This window comes from Eretmochelys imbricata, chromosome 1 (genome assembly GCF_965152235.1).
Source record: "Eretmochelys imbricata isolate rEreImb1 chromosome 1, rEreImb1.hap1, whole genome shotgun sequence".
NCBI classification, from domain to species: domain Eukaryota; kingdom Metazoa; phylum Chordata; order Testudines; family Cheloniidae; genus Eretmochelys; species Eretmochelys imbricata.
Genome location: NC_135572.1, coordinates 173,312,662 through 173,333,228, shown reverse-complemented (window position 1 = coordinate 173,333,228; position 20,567 = coordinate 173,312,662). Strand labels below are relative to the sequence as shown.

Genomic DNA, 20,567 nt, shown 5'->3' with positions numbered 1-20,567 from the left:
GGCAAGGGTGGACACTGTGCTCTGTCTTCGGAGACCACGCTTCAGCTTACATTGTGAGGGAGCTGGTGATGGATACAGACATGTCTGAAAAACTTATCTAATACCCTGAGTCGGGGAGGACCTGGTGTGGACAGGAGGCAATGAGGGAAGCCCAAAACACATGCATCACAGGAAGGGGGGTGCTATCTCTCCACCCAACTTTGGTGCTTTGCCTAGCCATCGGCTGGGCAATAGGAATGGGGTCAGGTGACTGGCTGCCAGGTGCCTCCCCCCTTTGCCTCTTTAAATTATCTCAGGCTTTTCAAAAGACTCTTACTCTCCAGTTCATTCCCTGCCCTCCTCCCTCCCCTCTCCCAATTGTAGGTTAGAGGGTATACCGCATGTGATGCTGTGGCCTGATTGATCACTCATTTTTAGGAATCAGGAAGGAATTTTTCTCCTAGGACCAAATTGCCATGTGGTTTGGTGGGTTGTTTTGCCCTTCTTGCAGCCTCCTGAAGGCACAATTAGATTGGGAACAATAGGATTCAAAGTTCATACAGTGTTGTTAAGACTACTGACTTGTTGTAACTTGTAGCTGGTGTGCAGTGTGGGTACAGGATAAACGGGACAGCTCTCAGAGGTAAATGAGACCTTGGATTTCATTGCTGGATCTTGCACATGTGGGGAGGAGATCTGAAGTCTCTGCAGAATGAAGTTCCCCCCCAGCCTTGTGGCCTCTGTTTCTCCATCCTCCTCATTATGTGGGATGGTGGTGAGAGGTTTCACCCCAGCTTGTTGTTTGGTTTGTGGTGAAGTCCTGTAACTAGCTTTACTCAAATAACTCCCTGTTATGTTGGAGCTAGGAGTGAGCAGGGTAGTCCCCTCCCTAAGGTATAATTAATAAACTTGCAGCCTGCAGTTTAAACCCATTTCAAGTGTTTGTCATTCACTTGCTTATTTGTCCCGCTCAATTTACAGCAGCTGATAATGGTCCCAAGGAAGGCGCTACAGCAGCCAGTTTTCAGTTGGAAGTAAGGGAGCCCATGACCTCTTTTCCAGATCTGCATCTTCCATACAGGTGGCCAGGAGTGGGAGGATGCCAGAATAACCACTGAAGCAGCCCCACGCCACCTGACGGTATGTCTACACAGCAATTAAACACCTGCGGCTGACATGGGTCAGTTGACTCACAGGGCTCATGTTGCAGGGTTGTAAAATAGCTGTGTAGACATTTAGGATGGAGGCCAACCTCTGGGACACGACAATGGGGGAGGGTCCCAGATCCCAGTATCCAGCCCAAGTGTCTACACAGCCATTTTTAGCTCTGTAGCACAAGCCCGAGTCAGCTGATGTGGGCCAACCACGGCCATGCCGGGGTCTTTTATTCTAGTGTAGACATAGCCTGTGTGTCCCTTCAGTGAGGCCATCATCCAATAGTGTCTAGGGCAACTGTTTGTCAATGGAGTTGTCCCAGTCTTACTGGGGAATCAGGCCCGGCATCTCATAGAAATGTGAAGCACTACCAAGCTCTTTATATTTGCACCTGACTTCTGTAAATCCTACACTAACGTCCGCAGATGGCATAACTCATTTAATTGCAGCAAAATTTGTGTAGTAACAAAACCATTTGGAACTATTAGCATTGAACCAGATGACTATTTTTCACTTTTGTAAATAAAACATTGTAAAATTAGACTCCTAATTTCAAAGCCAATTAATTACAAAATGGCCTTGGAAATGTTATTGTCTTAATCATTTTGTCAATTTTTGTTTCACCGCTTTCTTTCCTTTCCTTTTAGCAATGGTTGTTCTTAGCAATCTGGAACCGAACACAACATATGAAATCAAGGTTGCAGCTGTAAATGGAAAAGGACAAGGAGAGTATAGCAAAATTGAGATCTTTCAGACTTTACCTGTTCGTGAGTAATGCCTTTGTTTTTAAATGAAAAGTTAGTTTATTTGTACTCTTGTAAGCCTATTTTACCTCTAGTTCAGTGCATAATTTCAAAAATGATTCACTATGAGTAAAATGCACAGTTTACAATACCACATTCCCCTAGATCAGGGATCAGCAACCTTTGGCATGCAGCCCACCAGGGTAAGGCAGGGTAAGCCCCCTGGTGGGTAGGGCCAGTTTGTTTACCTGCTGCATCCACAGGTTCAGCTGATCGCAGCTCCCACTGGCTGCGGTTCACTGTCCCAGGCCAATGGGGGCAGTGGGAAGCGGTGGCCAGCACATCCCTCGGCGGAAGCCACTTTCTGCAGCCCCCATTGGCCTGGAGTGGCAAACTGCAGCCAGTGGGAACTGTGATTAGCCAAACCTATGGATGCGGCAGGTAAACAAACCAGCCCGGCCCACCAGGACCGCGTGCCAAAGGTTGCCTGGCGGGCCGCATGCCAAAATTGCCAGTCCCTGCCCCAGATTATGATGATCCCAGAAATCACATTTTCAGGTCATTTTGATGACCCTATATTGGAAAATTTCTCTAGTTATTTATATTTATCAGAATATTAGAAAAAAAGTCTCTTAAATGTTTTATCCTGGAGAACATAATGTTAAAGCATATGAGCCTAAATTCTGTTCTCATTTATACCCATGCTGTACCGCTGATTTTAATGAGAATAGAATGTGGCCATTTCAGTAGAAATTTCCCCCAGCAAATTATCCCTTGCCCATGTTCACTGAAATTCAGATCACCTTTGTCCCCTGCCTTCCCCATTTCATTGTCTGAGGACTTTATTTATAGTTTATATGTAAATTTCAGGTAAACACATCCCTTTATTTAAGACCTGCTACGTGAGTTTGAACATGCTCCACCAATGTGATTCGGGGGGAATTCATAAAATGATGCCATACACATTTCATCACAATATTATTGACCAGTGAATTATGAGTTTCCAAATGATACTTTACAAGGCATACTTTGTGCGAAGATTATTACAGTAGTGTGTAGGGTGTGAATACAGGATCAATTTGGTCACGCTAGGTCATTCTTAGTCCATGTCCCACAGCTGAATTCAGTGTTCACCTCCATCCAGGCTCTTCCTCAGGGGTTTCTGAATTCCAGTCTCTGCCCCTAGTGTTAGGTCTCTTACCCATACTGAAATATGTCCTCTGGAATCTGGAGAGGTCTGCCACTGCAACTCTTCTCCACAGACAGCAGGTGATCCTTGCTGGGCCGGTATTCTGGCTTGTGTCTGTGGAACTGCTGGCTGAGACCAGGTCCTCTTGAAGGCCTTGTGGCTGCAGCCCTCCATCTAGGAGGCTCTCCTCTCCAGGAGCTTCTCTTACCGGCTGCCTGTGTTGGTAGGTTCCCCAGAGAGCTCTCCTTCTTAGCTCCCCTTTCACTCCTCTGGCTCAGGCTTCCCTTGGGGTCCCCCTCCACAGGAGTCTCCTGTCTCCCGTTGGAGTCCACTCTGGCTGAGCTTGGGTAACCTTTATCAGGTCCAATTGTTTGTTTACTAATCAGCCAACTCTCAATTACCCCCAGGGAGGTACTTCATAAAGTAGTCACGGACAGACTGGGCTTTAGAAGCTATCCAGTGACAGAGGGCCATGTATAGTGTTTGTTTCTTTGACAAATAGTTATAGCAAAAGGCATATACTGTTGACATTAGGCCAATTTTTGCCATGCTCATTCACACCGAGTAAAGTTCTCACAATCTGCCATGGGGTTACAACACCTAGGATACATAAAATCATGTATGGTTTGCAAACTCACAAACATTTCAAAATAATTGTAAAGTTAAAGTAATTCTGAATAGCAGCAGCTTTTATATAACTGTTTATAATTACTTGGGGCCTGGTCCAAAACTCATTGATAAAATTGGAAAGATTTTCATTGATTTCAGTGGGTTTTGGATCAGGCCTTTAGTTTGGAAATATTAATACATGTAATTTAAGGTATGTTAGATGCACTCTGATGCCACAGTGATGGGTGCACTTTTGTTTGGAAGGCTATGGGGGAAAGGTTAAATAGATTTGTCAGTACTTTGATATATGTAGTTAGGACCCATTTGTCTTTTCACTGCTGGTGAAGTCAGCATTGGTTTTGGTAGCAGTTTCAAAGAAAGCTTTTCAAATTCAGGGTTGTGTGGTTCAGTTATATAGTGCAACAGTTCACAGCAAGTATGACTAATTATCAGTGCATTCATTTCTACATCAAAGTAAATGAAGTTTTTGTTTGGTATAATATGTTAGAATAACAAAGAGTATTAAACAACTGAATTCAAATTTAAATATGTGGTGCTAAAGAGCAAGAACTGAATAATCTAACATAACCATTTTTGACTCCTTTTTCTGTTGTCCCATCATGTTCATATTTCTGTTTCTCTTAAAAAATACTACTGTACCTACCTCACTATCCCAGGGAAGGTTCATATGCTTAATGTTTAATAAGTTTTTTACATCAGTTATCTACATATTCATAATAATAATTATTTTACAAATACACTTACCCATTTTATTACTTTGCTCTAACACTATCTTTAAAGAGAGGCACCGTCAAAGTTGAGTGACCTGAACTATAGCCTGGCTTTAAATTACTTTAAAAAAAAAAAAAACAAACCTGGCCTCTTGATACGACCTTACCACATGTTAAGTATTGGGGCCCTTTGTCTGGTTTGTCAGAGAAGGTGTGTTGCCCCTTTAAGGACTAGAGAGCTACCTGCTTGGGAGTCAGGCAGCTCAATTACAGGTCAATGTGGGGACACAGACCCATGCTCCCCTCCAGGTGACTGGAAGAAAGGGGAACTATTTATGCCCACGTCTCTGCAGCAAAAGGTCCCCTTTTTACCTGGACCAGGCTGAACAGCTTCCACCTGTGGCAGTAGTTAAAATACCAGGTTTCTTCAGGACCTGCTGTGTGACCCTTACACTAGTTGCTCCTTTCTTGGAGGTCTGGGAAGGAATTTTGCCCTCACCAAGATGGAGTGGGTTTTTCACAAGCCCCACAGCAGGTTGGAGGCTTAGTGGGGGCAAAAAACAAAAGGGGGTTAGGCTATGAAGTCACAACTCATTGTGTAAGCTGGGGATATATCCAGTGCAGGAATTCTGTGACAGGGCACTCTACTCATTGCTGGATGGCGCCTCCTCCTGGCCACTCTGGGGATTAGCAATGTGAGGTAGAAGCCCCTTCCTGTAGTTGCACCCTATCTCTCTGTCACTTTATCTTGGTCTGCAGCTCCTCTCTCACTCCAGGAGCTGCTGCTGCTTCTTTTGTGATTCAGCCCTCTGGCCAGGTCATTAATTGGGTTCCCTTTCTGGGAACCCTTTAAAAGTCTCTTCTGTCCACCAGGCATCAGGCAGTCCTCATGCCTGCTGTTCTGACCCTGTCATTCCCACAGTGACTCAGGCAGTCTTTCTGATCACTGCCAGTATCACTCTGCAGTGGTTGGTAAAGGAACCCAGGCCCACCCTCTACTCTGGTTTCCAGACTAGGGCCCTGTAGTGAACAGTTAAGATGTGTAGCTCCACCATCTTACTGCTCTCACCTCTGGCCTCTTCTTCCCTTCCTTCTCCCTTATCTCAGGGAGGAGGACTGAAGGCTTCCTGCTTGATGCCTTCCACATTGTTGCTAACCTCGTGGCTTTGTAGAAGCCCCACCTGTTGCCTCATAGGTGAGCGTTCTTCTAATTAGCTTCCTCCAGCTTAAGTCTCCCCCATTTGCATCCTAATTGATTGATTGGGCCCACTTGGACTAATTCAGCCCTCTCAGGGCCAGTGTGGGGAATATGTCTTATCACAAATTCCATAGGGAATGGACATGGTGCTCAGACAGAATGAATTGGAAAATAATTTAGAGGAGGTATCCTTTAAAGGAGCAAAAACAGGGGGGTGGTCCTGGGCTCCTATGATTGGTATATCGGGAGTCAACCCCCCTCCCATTTTAGACCCCTTACTCTTCATCCAAGGAAGTGTGGTGAGTTGCAGCAACAAGTTGGCTGGGGACCAGGATGAGTAAGAGGAAGAGCTGCCAGCAGCCCTCTGGGTATATGTAAATAATTATGGAATTACCTGCACTGTATAATTTTATCAGTTGGATACTCCCAGACATTTAGGAATAAAGTTTCAGCCTAATTAAATTACATTCAGTGTCTCCAGCATTTTTTCACAGCAGGTCTCTCAAGAAAGCTGCACACATTTAGCCTCTCTTCTTGATGACCTGAGAAAAACAGGCCTAAGACACGTGTTTTATTTTTACATTCACAATTGCACTATCATCCCACCCTTTTGCTCAGCCAACCTGCTTCATTTTGTGGTGAAGAAAAGGTATTGAATAGAGGTAGTTAATAAATGCTACTAGTTTTTGAGGAGAAATTTTGAAAGAAAATATTTCCCCCAAATTTCCTGTGATTTGTTTTTCAAATTTTCACTGAAAAACCAAAAGTTAAAAAATATTTTGACTAAAAATGTTCCGTTTTAGAAAACAGTTTTTTTTTTCCTTTTCTTGGTTGAAAAAATCTAAGAACAATTTGAAAGAAAAAAAATGATTACTTTAAAAAACAAAAATAATTTGAAAAACAGCTTTCAGGCAAAACTTTAAACAGGTCTAGTAGTGAAATATACAAGAATCTTGCCCTCTGAAGCATTCCAGGAGTAAGTTTCTTTTTTATGGCAGTGCCCTGTTTTTTCCTGGAAGGGATCAGATACTTAGAGTAAAGATATGATGGAATATGCACTTGTGCTCCAGCAGACCATAACACAGCTCTCTCCTTTTAGCAATGGCAGTACTCTTGAGTCCTGTATTTATGCTCTGGTTTAAAACGTACTCTGATCAAAATTTCAGCACAAATGTTCCTATTATAATAGAACCTACTTGTAAGAAACAACAGAGTCAACATCAAAGGGTGGGTTTATTATAAAAATAGAGTGTATTTGAAGTAAAATTTCATACATTTCAAGATCTTACAAAATGCTTTTCTTCAAATTCATTCTTAATAAAATGATAGTATTCTATAATCTAAAAGAGCCTCGGGTTTGCTTTAGGACAGTTTATTGCTACTGTTTATGACAGTTTATTGTCCATTAATAATGATTTAGATTCCACCAATGGGACTTAAGCACATGCTTTAAGTTAAGGATGCGTATAACGATTTGCTGAATAGCATGGGATTACTTATGTGCTTAAAATTAACCAGCTGCTTCTCTAAATTAGTGTCTGCATAAGGAGTCATTTCTTAAACAAGTTAAATTTGAAAGGATAAGAAATATCAAATCACAGAGACTGAGACTATTTTTATTCTAAATCCCTTTTATTTTTAGTGTACAAGTCTTTTATATGTTTTGTAACAAACGTGACAGCACTGATGCCAGGATGATCATTAAGTATCATTAAGTATGTTACAGAAATCTTGAAAACATCCTGTTTGATTATGAAGGTTTTGATTAATAATATTAATTAAACAAACAGTAGAAATAATACATATAAAATAGAAATATTGAATTTCTCTTCTTCTCTTCCCTCCCCCCCCCTCCCCCGGCCACCCCAATACTCAGGTGAGCCAAGCCCTCCATCAATTCATGGACAGCCAGGCAGTGGAAAGAGCTTTAAACTTAGTATAACTAAACAGGATGATGGAGGATCCCCCATACTGGAATATATCGTGAAATACAGAAGTGTAAGTATTCCATTAATCACTGGGGAATGTTTTGATCTATATTATGTGTTTTGAATGTTGAGAAGAGGTTTCATGGAAAATGTCAATACTTTGTTTTAAAATAGATTGCTTATTACACAGCTGAAGAAAAACATTTGTATATTTGAAATGTATAGTAGTTATTGTTACTCCTTTTGATGTGATTTTTAATGCCAGATTAGTATACTAAATGCGTGACTGAAAAGTCAGAAAATTTTCTGAGATTTTGTTTTATTATATGGTAAGTAAAATGTTTGTCTTGTTTTCAAATCTAAAAAGTTTAATAAGATAATATAATACGTAAGAGAGAGCTGGTGTTAGATTCCATAGTATGTGATTAAACAATATTCTGAAACAAAATAATTAGCCTTTTATGGTTGTGTTTATTTGTAGTGTTATACACATGTAAGGGCACCCTAATGTGCTAATGCAACTTAAATCAGCTTAATTGTTCTCTAGGTTAACAGAACTACCATTGGAAGTTGTCTTGCCATTGTGCATTTTCTACCTTTTCTACACATTTAAAGTTTAGTTTAGATATTCTGATCCACAGATAGATTGCAATGAGGAAGGACTTTCATATATCATAGTAAATGTATCAGCTCTTTAACAGGTAATTATATGATTCTATTGGGTGGATGTCTGACTTGTAGTATTTCTTCTCAAATCTAGCAGGTTTAAACAATTCACTCCTCTTTGCCACACAGATCAACTCCTTTTCAACGATGTTTCATTTATGATCTTCCCAATATCTTTAACTAAGTAGGTTCTACCACTTATTAATACATTTTGCTAAATAAAGAGTAGTGTTAAAAAAGGTCATGATGTAAAAGGTATGGAGGCACCCAAATATTACACTGTGTATGTAAATTGAAGCACACTTCAGTTAGAGTTAAGTACCAGGTGGTCATGCCACCATTTCTTACTGAAAACAAATAAGAATGTACAGGGGTCGAAACAAGAAGAAAAACACATGGCTTCTTTGCAGGAAGTGACGACATCCCATTCCATCCTATTTTTTCCTGATTTTAAGCACTGAAGTGAAACAAGAAACCATTGTCTTGCTATGCTGAAAGAAGGACAGGAGACATTTGACATGGGTTAAATCAGGCCGCAACTTTATTATTAGGTGTCTGGGACTACCTGGCAGGTAACAATGCAGGTAACCCCATGTTTATTCCATAAATCCCCGGCTTTTACCAGCTCCCCTTCTTTTTCTCTCCTTGTCCCTCCAGCAAATCCATTGCCAGGACCTTACCATCCATCCCTGCCTCATAGGAGGGTTAAGGTGGGCTATAAGGATGGGGGGATTGGCTGCCGTACCAATCATAGGAGTCCCCAACTGCCCCCCCCATTCATTCCTTTAATGAACACCTCTTTTTAAGTCCTTTTCCAAGCCATTTATCCGGTCACTGTATACCTTTCCTATGGAGGACTGGACATCTACCACAAGGAGGCACCAGCAATTAGCATGGCTGCCTCCTCCCCATACCCAGTCGGGTTCCCAGACATCTCCTAATGCGATCTTTTATATCCGTTAAAAACAGGACAGCACCTAAGTCAGACAGGTGAACCCCATGCTTCCGAAACAATGCTGCTGCCCCATATACTATACCAGGATGTGAAATTACTGTCCCTCCTATGGTCCCAAGGAGTTTGGCCACCTCTCTGTTCACATATCTCCTTGCCTTGTTCACACTGTGGGGCTCATGGCTCCCTCGCCAGACCCTGCACTGAAGGATGTCTGACCAAATCATGTTAACTCCTGGAAAAAGTTCAAGGATCAGCCCCAAGTCCCTTCTTGTTCTGAGCATTAGTTCCACCTCTTTAAGCATTCCCAAATCGTTTTCCCCAAGATGCACCACAATTATGTCTGGAGGGCCACTGACCGGCCTGCACAGCATATAGCATTGGTATTAGTTGATCCCAAAACATGCTCTTCCTTGCATGCCAACTGAGTATCGCCTCATCACTGAAGCCCAGCTGCAAACCCTTGGGCAACCTGAACACGTGCCTATGGGCCCAAAAGACAATACTATGCCCACAGATCCATCTTCATGACTGGTCGTCCAATATTTGTAATGAGATTATGAGAAATTAATGCTGACTTGCCGCCTGAGGTCTGACATACGTTCGGTACGCAACTGCATGCCAACGCCCAATTGCTTGGGTTGCCTCTGCTCCCATACCTAGTTGTGCTGCTGCCATTGCTGCCCTGATTCTGAATGAGGGGGATCCCAATTCATGGGCTGGCAGCCCCATCCTCATTAGCCCCCATCTCAACACAGTAACAAATTGATATGCTGTGAGGGGACTCCCCTCACCATGCATAAAAAGGGGCCTTCCCCCTTTGGCCTTATAACCCTGTCGGCCTTCAAAGCCTGAACTGGGCAGATCCAGGCTCACCATCCTGCCGGAAGATCACAGATTCACCCCAGCTGAGCTGAGCTGTCTTTGACCGTCGCAAGTGCTACATTTTTGAATGCTCATGCCATTGTATATCCCGCAGTTTCAAAGCCATTCCGGTTGAGTCCCTACCGGATCCAGGTACTAGCTCACTGATCTTGAAAGCACCAAAAAATGCTGTCAAGAATGCAGCCCTGAACAAGGCTGCCTCCTGTCCATTATGACATACGTAGCCAAGAATCTGCACAAGATTCCTAAGTATGTAAACCATGAGGGGACAACAACAACAGTCCTCCCTGCAGCCACCAGTACGTGACCACCCAGCCAAAAACCTTCAAACAAAAAAACACTGCAAGGATTAGGATAACCATTTAGCCTACTGATGAATGTAATGGCAGAAAGGCAATTTGAGATTGTGGAGGATGCCAGTTGACAGCATGTTGCCAATGACAGCATGTACCGCAGCACCGGTTCCTCTGTAAAGGGCCGTATTGATGACCGGCCTTCCTGATCCCGAAATTGCATGGAATCATTAAAACTTCTCTCACAGCCCTGCCACGTTGCATGGAGCAACTGATCTCCACAACACCCTGACAACCATTCTTTGCCAAGGTTCCATAGTGCCAGTGGCATCTGCCTGGGTTCTCGGCTGGCTCCTGGTGCCAACTCCAGAAGACTGTGGAGCTGAAAATGAGACAAGGTGTGTGCTATGCCATTGTCAACCCCAGAGAGGTTATGAAGCAATGTAATTCCCTGGAGCCTTTCCGGGGGCCAAGCCTCAGGGCAAAATACAGAAATTGTGCAGAGGCAATTGGTTGGGTGGCCCTGCCACTGTACCCCCGAATTCCTCCTTGCCTTAACAACATGGCCAAACCCCACCCTTGACTTTAATCATTATTATTTTATATAAAGAGGATAAAAATTCCCATTAAAAGAAACCCAGGACATACATTTGACCCATTGGCTTTGCTGGGGTAGTCCCACAGGAGGCCTTCGCCCATTCCAATGCTTGAAGCTGGACCTTTGCACCACCTTTCTTCTGTCACCCACGCCCTGTTCAAACAGGGCCTACCTGCACGTCACATTTGTTCGACCCTGCGTCCTGTACCACCCCTCACCACCGTGGCAGGATTGTCCTGTATGAGACCCAAAACATGGTTTGCATGCATGGCTGAATGTACAGATGCTGCAAAAGCCACTGTTATAAAGAAATGTATGCCCTTGAATGTATTGCATGCCCGCCCAATTCTGCAACAGCAACTGCTGCTATTAGATGTATGCCACTGAATGTATTGCATGTCCACCGGATTATATTTACATATCTGATAAGGCCAGGCTTCTCTCTGGGTAAGCTTCAGCTGTAACACAAGCACAGCTAAAGAATGCAGCCTTAGCAAGACACTTCTCCCAAGGTTGTCCCCATGTTGGAGGAATTTAGTTAGCCTGTATCAGCCGTGCAATACCCTGCATCTGCTTACACTCTGCATCTGCTTATGGGGTGGGCCTCCCCAGACAAACTGAGACAGTTTCTTGCTGACCTATATGATTACCCAAAAAAACCCAACACATGATGGGGTAAGCTTCAGAGGAACCACAAGTGCCCACAGTCCTCACCTTTGCCACATCATTTTGGTATGGGACCCTAAACCACCTCATGTACCTCTCCCCAAAGCAGATCCAAACACCTCTACAATTGTAAACGTTTATCCGTTGTTGATTTAACTCACCCCGCCCTCTGTGTCTGCCTCATCTCCTGAAATCACCTGCGTGGAATGTACTGCAGTCACCTGAGTTGAATGTCCTAGATCTGGGCGAGCCATTATACCTTGTATGGCTTGCAAAGCTGTGGAAACAACCTCAGACACAATAACCCTGATTGCTTGTATCAAATCCCGGCTGACTGTCCCACCATCGAACGCAGCCAGTTCACTTCTCTGGGTGAGTGCTTCACCTTGAGCTCCCCTTGCCCAAGCCTGATAGGCTGCCCTTTGTAATGAAAGGCACTATTCCAGGCTCCCCGGGCCCCTCACTGTTATTGCAAGAATCCTGCCCTTGACTCACCCCGGCCCAAATCACTGTACTCTGTCAACTCTGTGCAGGGGTTGATTCCTCCCCAGTTCCCTGTCCCACTGACATTAATTGGGAGGGAGAAGCAAAATTCCACCCCCCTGCTGTCTCCTACCCACAGCAGGTAAAAGCAGAAACCCTATTCCCTAAACTTCTGTGCACCGCACAGCCTCACTCCCCTTCCCTCTCCTCCTCTGTATACTTAGGGATAGAATCTGATTCCGAGCTGCCTCAGTACTCAACTGCACCTCCCTTTGTGAATTCACTCTGCTATGCCTGCCTTGCCCAGCCTGAACCAGGGTAAAGGGAGAATTAATCCTCTCCCTGTTCCTCCCTGCTCTCATTGTTCTGTGTTTGCCTGGAGCCATGCTGGGACAAGGCCCTGCTTCTCCATTCCAGGACTGAAGTGGGAGGAGGATTTTCTCCCTCCTCCTTCTCCCTGCTCACTGCTCTGCTTCCACCTGAGTGAAGCCCAATTAAGCTGTAGTACCCCAGAGGAGTCCTACTGAGGGTATGTCTACACTACGGAATAAGGTCGAATTTATAGAAGTCGTTTTTTTAGAAATCGGTTTTATATATTCGAGTGTGTGTGTCCCCACAGAAAATGCTCTAAGTGCATTAAGTGCATTAACTCGGTGGAGTGCTTCCACAGTACCAAGGCTAGAGTCGACTTCCAGAGCATTGCACTGTGGGTAGCTATCCCACAGTTCCCACAGTCTCCGCTGCCCATTGGAATTCTGGGTTGAGATCCCAGTGCCTGATGGGGCTAAAACATTGTTGCGGGTGGTTCTGGGTACATATCATCAGGCCCCCCCTTCCCTCCCTCCCTCCGTGAAAGCAAGGGCAGACAATCATTTTGCACCTTTTTTCCTGAGTTACCTGTGCAGACGCCATACCACGGCAAGCATGGAGCCTGCTCAGGTAACTGTCACCGTATGTCTCCTGGGTGCTGGCAGACGCAGTATGGCATTGCTACACAGTAGCAGCAACCCATTGCCTTGTGGCAGCAGACGGTACAGTACGACTGGTAGCCGTCCTCGTCATGTCCGAGGTGCTCCTGGCCACGTCGGCTGGGAGCGCCTGGGCAGACATGGGCGCAGGGACTAAATTTGGAGTGACTTGACCAGGTCATTCTCTTTAGTCCTGCAGTCAGTCCTATTGAACTGTCTTATGGTGAGCAGGCAGGCGATACGGATTGCTAGCAGTCCTATTGTACCATCTTCTGCCGGGCAGGCAAGAGATGAGGATGGCTAGCAGTCCTACTGCACCATCTTCTGCTGAGCAGCCATGAGATGTGGATGGCATGCAGTCCTTCTGCACCGTCTGCTGCCAGCCAAAGATGTAAAAGATAGATGGAGTGGATCAAAACAAGAAATAGACCAGATTTGTTTTGTACTCATTTGCCTCCTCCCCCGTCTAGGGGACTCATTCCTCTAGGTCAGATTGCAGTCACTCACAGAGAAGGTGCAGCGAGGTAAATCTAGCCATGTATCAATCAGAGGCCAGACTAACCTCCTTGTTCCAATAAGAACAATAACTTAGGTGCACCATTTCTTATTGGAACCCTCCGTGAAGTCCTGCCTGAAATACTCCTTGATGTAAAGCCACCCCCTTTGTTGATTTTAGCTCCCTGAAGCCAACCCTGTAAGCCGTGTCGTCAGTCGCCCCTCCCTCCGTCAGAGCAACGGCAGACAATCGTTCCGCGCCTTTTTTCTGTGCGGACGCCATACCAAGGCAAGCATGGAGGCCGCTCAGCTCACTTTGGCAATTAGGAGCACATTAAACACCACACGCATTATCCAGCAGTATATGCAGCACCAGAACCTGGCAAAGCGATACCGGGCGAGGAGGCGATGTCAGCGCAGTCACGTGAGTGGTCAGGACATGGACACAGATTTCTCTGAAAGCATGGGCCCTGCCAATGCATGCATCATGGTGCTAATGGGGCAGGTTCATGCTGTGGAACGCCGATTCTGGGCTCGGGAAACAAGCACAGACTGGTGGGACCGCATAGTGTTGCAGGTCTGGGACGATTCCCAGTGGCTGCGAAACTTTCTCATGCGTAAGGGCACTTTCATGGAACTTTGTGACTTGCTTTCCCCTGCCCTGAGGCGCATGAATACCAAGATGAGAACAGCCCTCACAGTTGAGAAGCGAGTGGCGATAGCCCTGTGGAAGCTTGCAATGCCAGACAGCTACCGGTCAGTTGGGAATCAATTTGGAGTGTGCAAATCTACTGTTGGGGCTGCTGTGATGCAAGTAGCCCATGCAATCAAAGATCTGCTGATATCAAGGGTAGTGACCCTGGGAAATGTGCAGGTCATAGTGGATGGCTTTGCTGCAATGGGATTCCCTAACTGTGGTGGGGCCATAGACGGAACCCATATCCCTATCTTGGCACCGGAGCACCAAGCCGGCAAGTCCATAAACCGAAAGGGGTACTTTTTCAATAGTGCTGCAAGCTCTGGTGGATCACAAGGGACGTTTCACGAACATCAACGTGGGATGGCCGGGAAAGGTACATGACGCTCGCATCTTCAGGAACTCTGGTCTGTTTCAAAAGCTGCAGGAAGGGACTTTATTCCCAGACCAGAAAATAACTGTTGGGGATGTTGAAATGCCTATATGTATCCTTGGGGACCCAGCCTACCCCTTAATGCCATGGCTCATGAAGCCGTACACAGGCAGCCTGGACAGTAGTCAGGAGCTGCTCAACTACAGGCTGAGCAAGTGCAGAATGGTGGTAGAATGTGCATTTGGACGTTTAAAGGCGCGCTGGCGCAGTTCACTGACTCGCTTAGACCTCAGCGAAACCAATATTCCCACTGTTATTACTGCTTGCTGTGTGCTCCACAATATCTGTGAGAGTAAGGGGGAGACGTTTATGGCGGGGTAGGAGGTTGAGGCAAATCGCCTGGCTGCTGGTTACGCGCAGCCAGACACCAAGGCGGTTAGAAGAGCACAGGAGGGCGCGGTACGCATCAGAGAAGCTTGGAAAACCAGTTTCATGACTGGCCAGGCTACGGTGTGAAAGTTCTGTTTGTTTCTCCTTGATGAAACCCTCCGCCCCTTGGTTCACTCTACTTCCCTGTAAGCTAACCACCCTCCCCTCCTCCCTTTGATCACTGCTTGCAGAGGCAATAAAGTCATTGTTGCTTCACATTCATGCATTCTTTATTCATTCATCACACAAATAGGAGGATGACTACCAAGATAGCCCAAGAGGGGTGGTGGAGGAGGGAAGGAAAATGCCACACAGCACTTTAAAAGTTTACAACTTTAAAATTTATTGAATGCCAGCCTTCTTTTTTTTGGGCAATCCTCTGTGGCGGAGTGGCTGGTTGGCTGGTGGCCCCCCCACCGCATTCTTGGGCGTCTGGGTGTGGAGGCTATGGAAGTTGGGGAGGAGGGCGGTTGGTTACACAGGGGCTGTAGTGTCAGTCTGTGCTCCAGCTGCCTTTGCTGCAGCTCAACCATACACTGGAGCATACTGGTCCTCCAGCAGTCTCAGCATTGAATCCTGCCTCCTCTCATCACGCTGCCGCCACATTTGAGCTTCAGCCCTGTCTTCAGCCTCCACTTACTCTCTTCAGCCTGCCACCTCTCCTCCTGGTCATTTTGTGCTTTCCTGCACTCTGAAATTGTCTGCCTCCACGCATTCGTCTGTGCTCTGTCAGTGTGGGAGGACAGCATGAGCTTGGAGAACATTTCATCTCGAGTGCGTTTTTTTTTTCTTTCTAATCTTCACTTGCCTCTGGGAAGGAGAAGATCCTGTGATCATTGAAACATATACAGCTGGTGGAGGAAAAAAAAGGGACAGCGGTATTTAAAAAGACACATTTTATAAAACAGTGGCTACACTCTTTCAGGGTAAACCTTGCTGTTAACATTACATACATAGCACATGTGCTTTCGTTACAAGGTCGCATTTTGCCTCCCCCCACCGCGTGGCTACCCCCTCAACCCTCCCCCCTCCCTGTGGCTAACAGCGGGGAACATTTCTGTTTAGCCACAGGCAAACAGCCCAGCAGGAATGGGCTCCTCTGAGTGTCCCCTGAAGAAAAGCACTCTGTTTCAACCAGGTGACCATGAATTATATCTCACTCTCCTGAGGATAACACAGAGAGATAAAGAACAGATGTTGTTTGAACGCCAGCAAACATACACTGCAATGCTTTGTTCTACAATGATTCCCGAGTACGTGTTACTGGCCTGGAGTGGTAAAGTGTCCTACCATGAAGGACGCAATAAGGCTGCCCTTCCCAGAAACCTTTTGCAAAGGCTTTGGGAGTACATCCAGGAGAGCCGCGAATGCCAGGGCAAAGTAATCCTTTCACATGCTTGCTTTTAAACCATGTATAGTATTTTAAAAGGTACACTCACCGGAGGTCCCTTCTCTGCCTGCTGGGTCCAGGAGGCAGCCTTGGATAGGTTCGGGGGGTACTGGCTCCAGGTCCAGGGTGAGAAACAGTTTCTGGCTGTCGGGAAAACCGGTTTCTCCGCTTGCTTGCTATGAGCTATCTACAACCTCATCATCATCATCATCATCTTCTTCGTTCCCAAAACCTGCTTCTGTATTGCCTCCATCTCCATTGAAGGAGTCAAACAACATGACTGGGGTAGTGGTGGCTGAACCCCCTAAAATGGCATGCAGCTCATCATAGAAGCAGCATGTTTGGGGCTCTGACCCGGAGCGGTCGTTTGCCTCTCTGGTTTTCTGGTAGGCTTGCCTCAGCTTCTTCAGTTTCACGTGGCACTGCTTCGGGTCTCTGTTATGGCCTCTGTCCTTCATGCCCTGGGAGATTTTGACAAAGGTTTTGGCATTTCGAAAACTGGAACGGAGTTCTGATAGCACGGATTCCTCTCCCCAAACAGCGATCAGATCCCGTACCTCCCGTTCGGGCCATGCTGGAGCTCTTTTGCGATTCTGGGACTCCATTATGGTCACCTCTGCTGATGAGCTCTGTGTGGTCACCTGCAGCTTGCCACGCTGGCCAAACAGGAAATGAGATTCAAAAGTTCACGGTTCTTTTCCTGTCTACCTGTGCATCAGTGCATCTGAGTTGAGAGTGCTGTCCAGAGCAGTCACAATGGAGCACTCTGGGATAGCTCCCGGAGGCCAATACCGTCGAATTGTGTCCACAGTACCCCAAATTCGAGCCAGCAAGACCGATTTAAGCGCTAATCCACTTGTCAGGGGTGGAGTAAGGAAATTGATTTTAAGAGCCCTTTAAGTCGAAATAAAGGGCTTCATCGTGTGGACAGGTGCAGGTTTACATCAATTTAATGCTGCTAAATTCGACCTAAAGTCCTAGTGTAGACCAGGGCTGAGACTTCCTCTTAGTTCCTGCCTTTCTCCTGGGACTGAAGGGGGGGAAGGGCTTTGGTCTGTGTAAAAAGGAAGGCTCCCAGCACCCTGCTGCTCCTTTTCAAACCCTGTATTCCCAAGGGATGAGTTAGCCACCACTCTGCCTCTTTTGCTGCAATTTTCACCTCTCCCCAGCCCACCACCCCCAGCCATAAAGCACTGCTCCCTTCACTGGGCCAGCCCAGCCTAAAAAACCCTGCTTAAAGGTGCAGGGCGGTCATTCATTTTGTTAGCGACATTACAGTGGTTGTTCATTTCCTGAGACCTTCATTTAAAAGGAAAAGGACTAGAAAATGTGTTTATTTACTTATGACAATAGCCGGATAAAAAGTAGCTAACAAGATACTTAAAACTGTATTTCCTATCCCAACATATTGTAGCATACTTAAACATGGTGGGGGACAAATTTACCACCTGCAAAAGTGGTGAATTTGACTCAATGAGTGTAAGTTTTATCATTGCACTTGTCTTAACTTCTGCATATGCTATGAATGACTATACCATCTACCATCAGCCCCGTATTACCTCACTAGGTGTAACCAGGAGGTCATTTTACCAGCACTGGAGTATAAAAGGAGAGGTACAAGTCCAGATGGATGGTCAGTGTGAAAGAAACCAGGGGGATGAAATTTTGTATTTCGCTGCATTCAACAGCTGATAGCTAGGACCTTACATTATAGAGAAACTTGCGAGCTGCAAGAAGAGCTATTTTTTATTTACCTTTAGTGTTAGCTCTGTCAATGGGCAAACATATTCTTTTATAAATAGTTTTTGTCATGCATGTTTCTGACTATGTAACTTCTTGTTTGATGATAGCCGTGGAATTATACAAATTGTAAACTTGGCATGTGAAGTGATTTTCCTGGACTAACCGTAGCCAGAGAAGATTGGTAGTTCAAAATCAGTTGAGAATGAGGTGGCAGATCTTGCAGTAATAGCCTGTTATAGACACTAACAACAAATCCCTAAATCTTAATTGACCTATTTAAGCGGCTTGCAGTCCAGTAGGTTATATAATATCTCAGTGGAGATGAGAGGGGGGAAAAGCAATTGTCTAGAAGAGACATGCTAGTAAAATGAGCAAAGGACTGTTCTTCTTTGAGAGATGTCCCTGTGGGTGCACCACTCCAGGTGTTGGTGTATCCCTGTGCCTTTGCTCGGAGATTTTTACAACAGTACACATACTGGTCGCGCAGCCGCAGAGCCTGCCCTCCCACTCTGAATGTATCTTAATAGTACACGTGCAAGACCGGTCTCCTCAGTTCCTTCTCTACCGTCCCCGGCCTGAGACGGAGCTCAGCAGACTCATTAGAGACTTTTCTCTTCCTTCGTTCATATACTTTCCCTGTTAGTTAGTTTGTTACCAGTAGTAATTAGATAGCAATTTTCCTGTGTCTTTCTTTAAAACTACAAAAAAAAAAAAATCTGTTCCTCTCAGCGGCAGCCACTTCCAACATGCCTGGCTCCCCAGGCTTTAAGCGCTGCTCTAACTGCAATGATGACATCCCTTTTTCACATGGCCATTCAAAATGTATAAAATGTTTGGGGGAGTCCCACATCCCCCCAAAATGTGCCCACTGCAGCAAACTTAAATCCAGGGCACGTAAGGACAGGGAGCTGAGATTAAAACTGCTCCTCCTCCAGAAATCTCTAGGGTCAGCTTCAGACCCGGGTGCTGACACAGCTACACGCCGCAGCTCCCCCCCACAAAAAAAGACAAGAAGACTGCAAAGAAATGGCACCCTCTCTCACCCGCAAATGGTTCTTCACGGGACAAGACTTCTCCGGCAGGTGTACAGTCTCCCTCCTGGTGCTTTCCCAGCTGAGCACTTATGATGGGCAGGGCTCCTCTTGTGCCGCGTGAAAGCCACCTGCGGCTGCAGCAATAGCAGTAGCATGAAGCTCCGGTGCTGATGCTTCAGGCTTCCAGTTGCCTGCCTCTCTCGTGGCACCATTTGGCACCGTGACGGAAGCGGTGCCGACGCATGTTGACATGCCTGACCCCCCCATAGGCTAGTCTTGCTCTCCTAGCACCGTCTCCCACTGAGCTCCCACTGAGCAATGAAACAATGCTCAGGGCACCGGTGCAGAGGAACCATTCTTCACAGCAGATTCCTCTTCCACAGCCCTCACCTCACAGAGGAGCTCCAGCACCACAACTGATACAGTCAAGGGACCTGCTGGTGTCACCTATCCTGCAGTCACCCCTACTTAATGCCTACCTCTCTCCAAATGCTCAGTCAGGGTCCAGACAGCGTTCCTCCAGTGATGAGGAAGCTGGTCTGCAGGGGGAGTTTTCACCCTATCAGATCTGCCATCCTCAGACCCCAATCAATAGAGGTCATAGAAAAATCACCTGGTCATACTCTCAGGATCCTGCCCCATGGTGTGTGAACCCCTTGATGGCACCACCCATGCCCTTCCCACCATAGTGGCAATATTGGGCTCCACGGGCATCTTATCCTCGAGACAACACTCGCTACACCATCACAGCCAGGCGCAAAACCTGCCCACCACCGCCAGCTGATGAACCTGCCACTAACGTAAGGGTCCAGGCAGCACCATCACAACTACAGGATCAGTCCCAACTTGCCTCCAACCCAGTAGAGCCATTTGTTATCCCTGATGAAGCCCTATTGCCTCCTCCCCCGTCATCTTCAAACGACTTCTCAAAATTTCAAGATCTTTTCAAAAGAGTTGCTAGTGAGTTACGAATTAGCTTGGAGGAGGTTCCTGAACAGCAGCATGAGTTAACAGACATCCTATAACTCTCTTCTTCCTCTAGGATTGCATTACCGATCAACACAGCCCTTTTGGAACCTGCTAAGGCCATCTGGTAGACTCCGGCTGCAAGCCTATCAACTTGTAAGTGGGCGGATCACAAGTACTTCATTTCTTCCAAGGGCTCTGAATCTCCTATTGCAGCAACATGGCCATTTTCTTCATCCCAACCTGTCTATGCTTCATCTCAAAGCTTGGTTCCTACATGGTTCTCCCAAGACTAACTAGCATGCTCTGAGCAGGTTCAAAGAATACTCTTACGTAGCAGAACACAATCTACTCAAATCACTTATCTTTGAAAATGGAAGTGATTCACACAATGATG

General features: G+C 46.0%; 1 protein-coding gene across 1 annotated transcript in view; it reads left to right on the top strand.

The window, feature by feature from the left end:
• Nucleotides 1-20,567, top strand: part of NCAM2 (neural cell adhesion molecule 2) — a 258,887-nt gene that overhangs the window by 174,311 nt on the left and 64,009 nt on the right. The window contains exons 13-14 of the mRNA XM_077814938.1: nucleotides 1,782-1,901; nucleotides 7,481-7,602. Of these exons, the coding sequence (XP_077671064.1) occupies nucleotides 1,782-1,901; nucleotides 7,481-7,602 (242 nt within the window). The remainder of the gene's footprint in view (nucleotides 1-1,781; nucleotides 1,902-7,480; nucleotides 7,603-20,567) is intronic.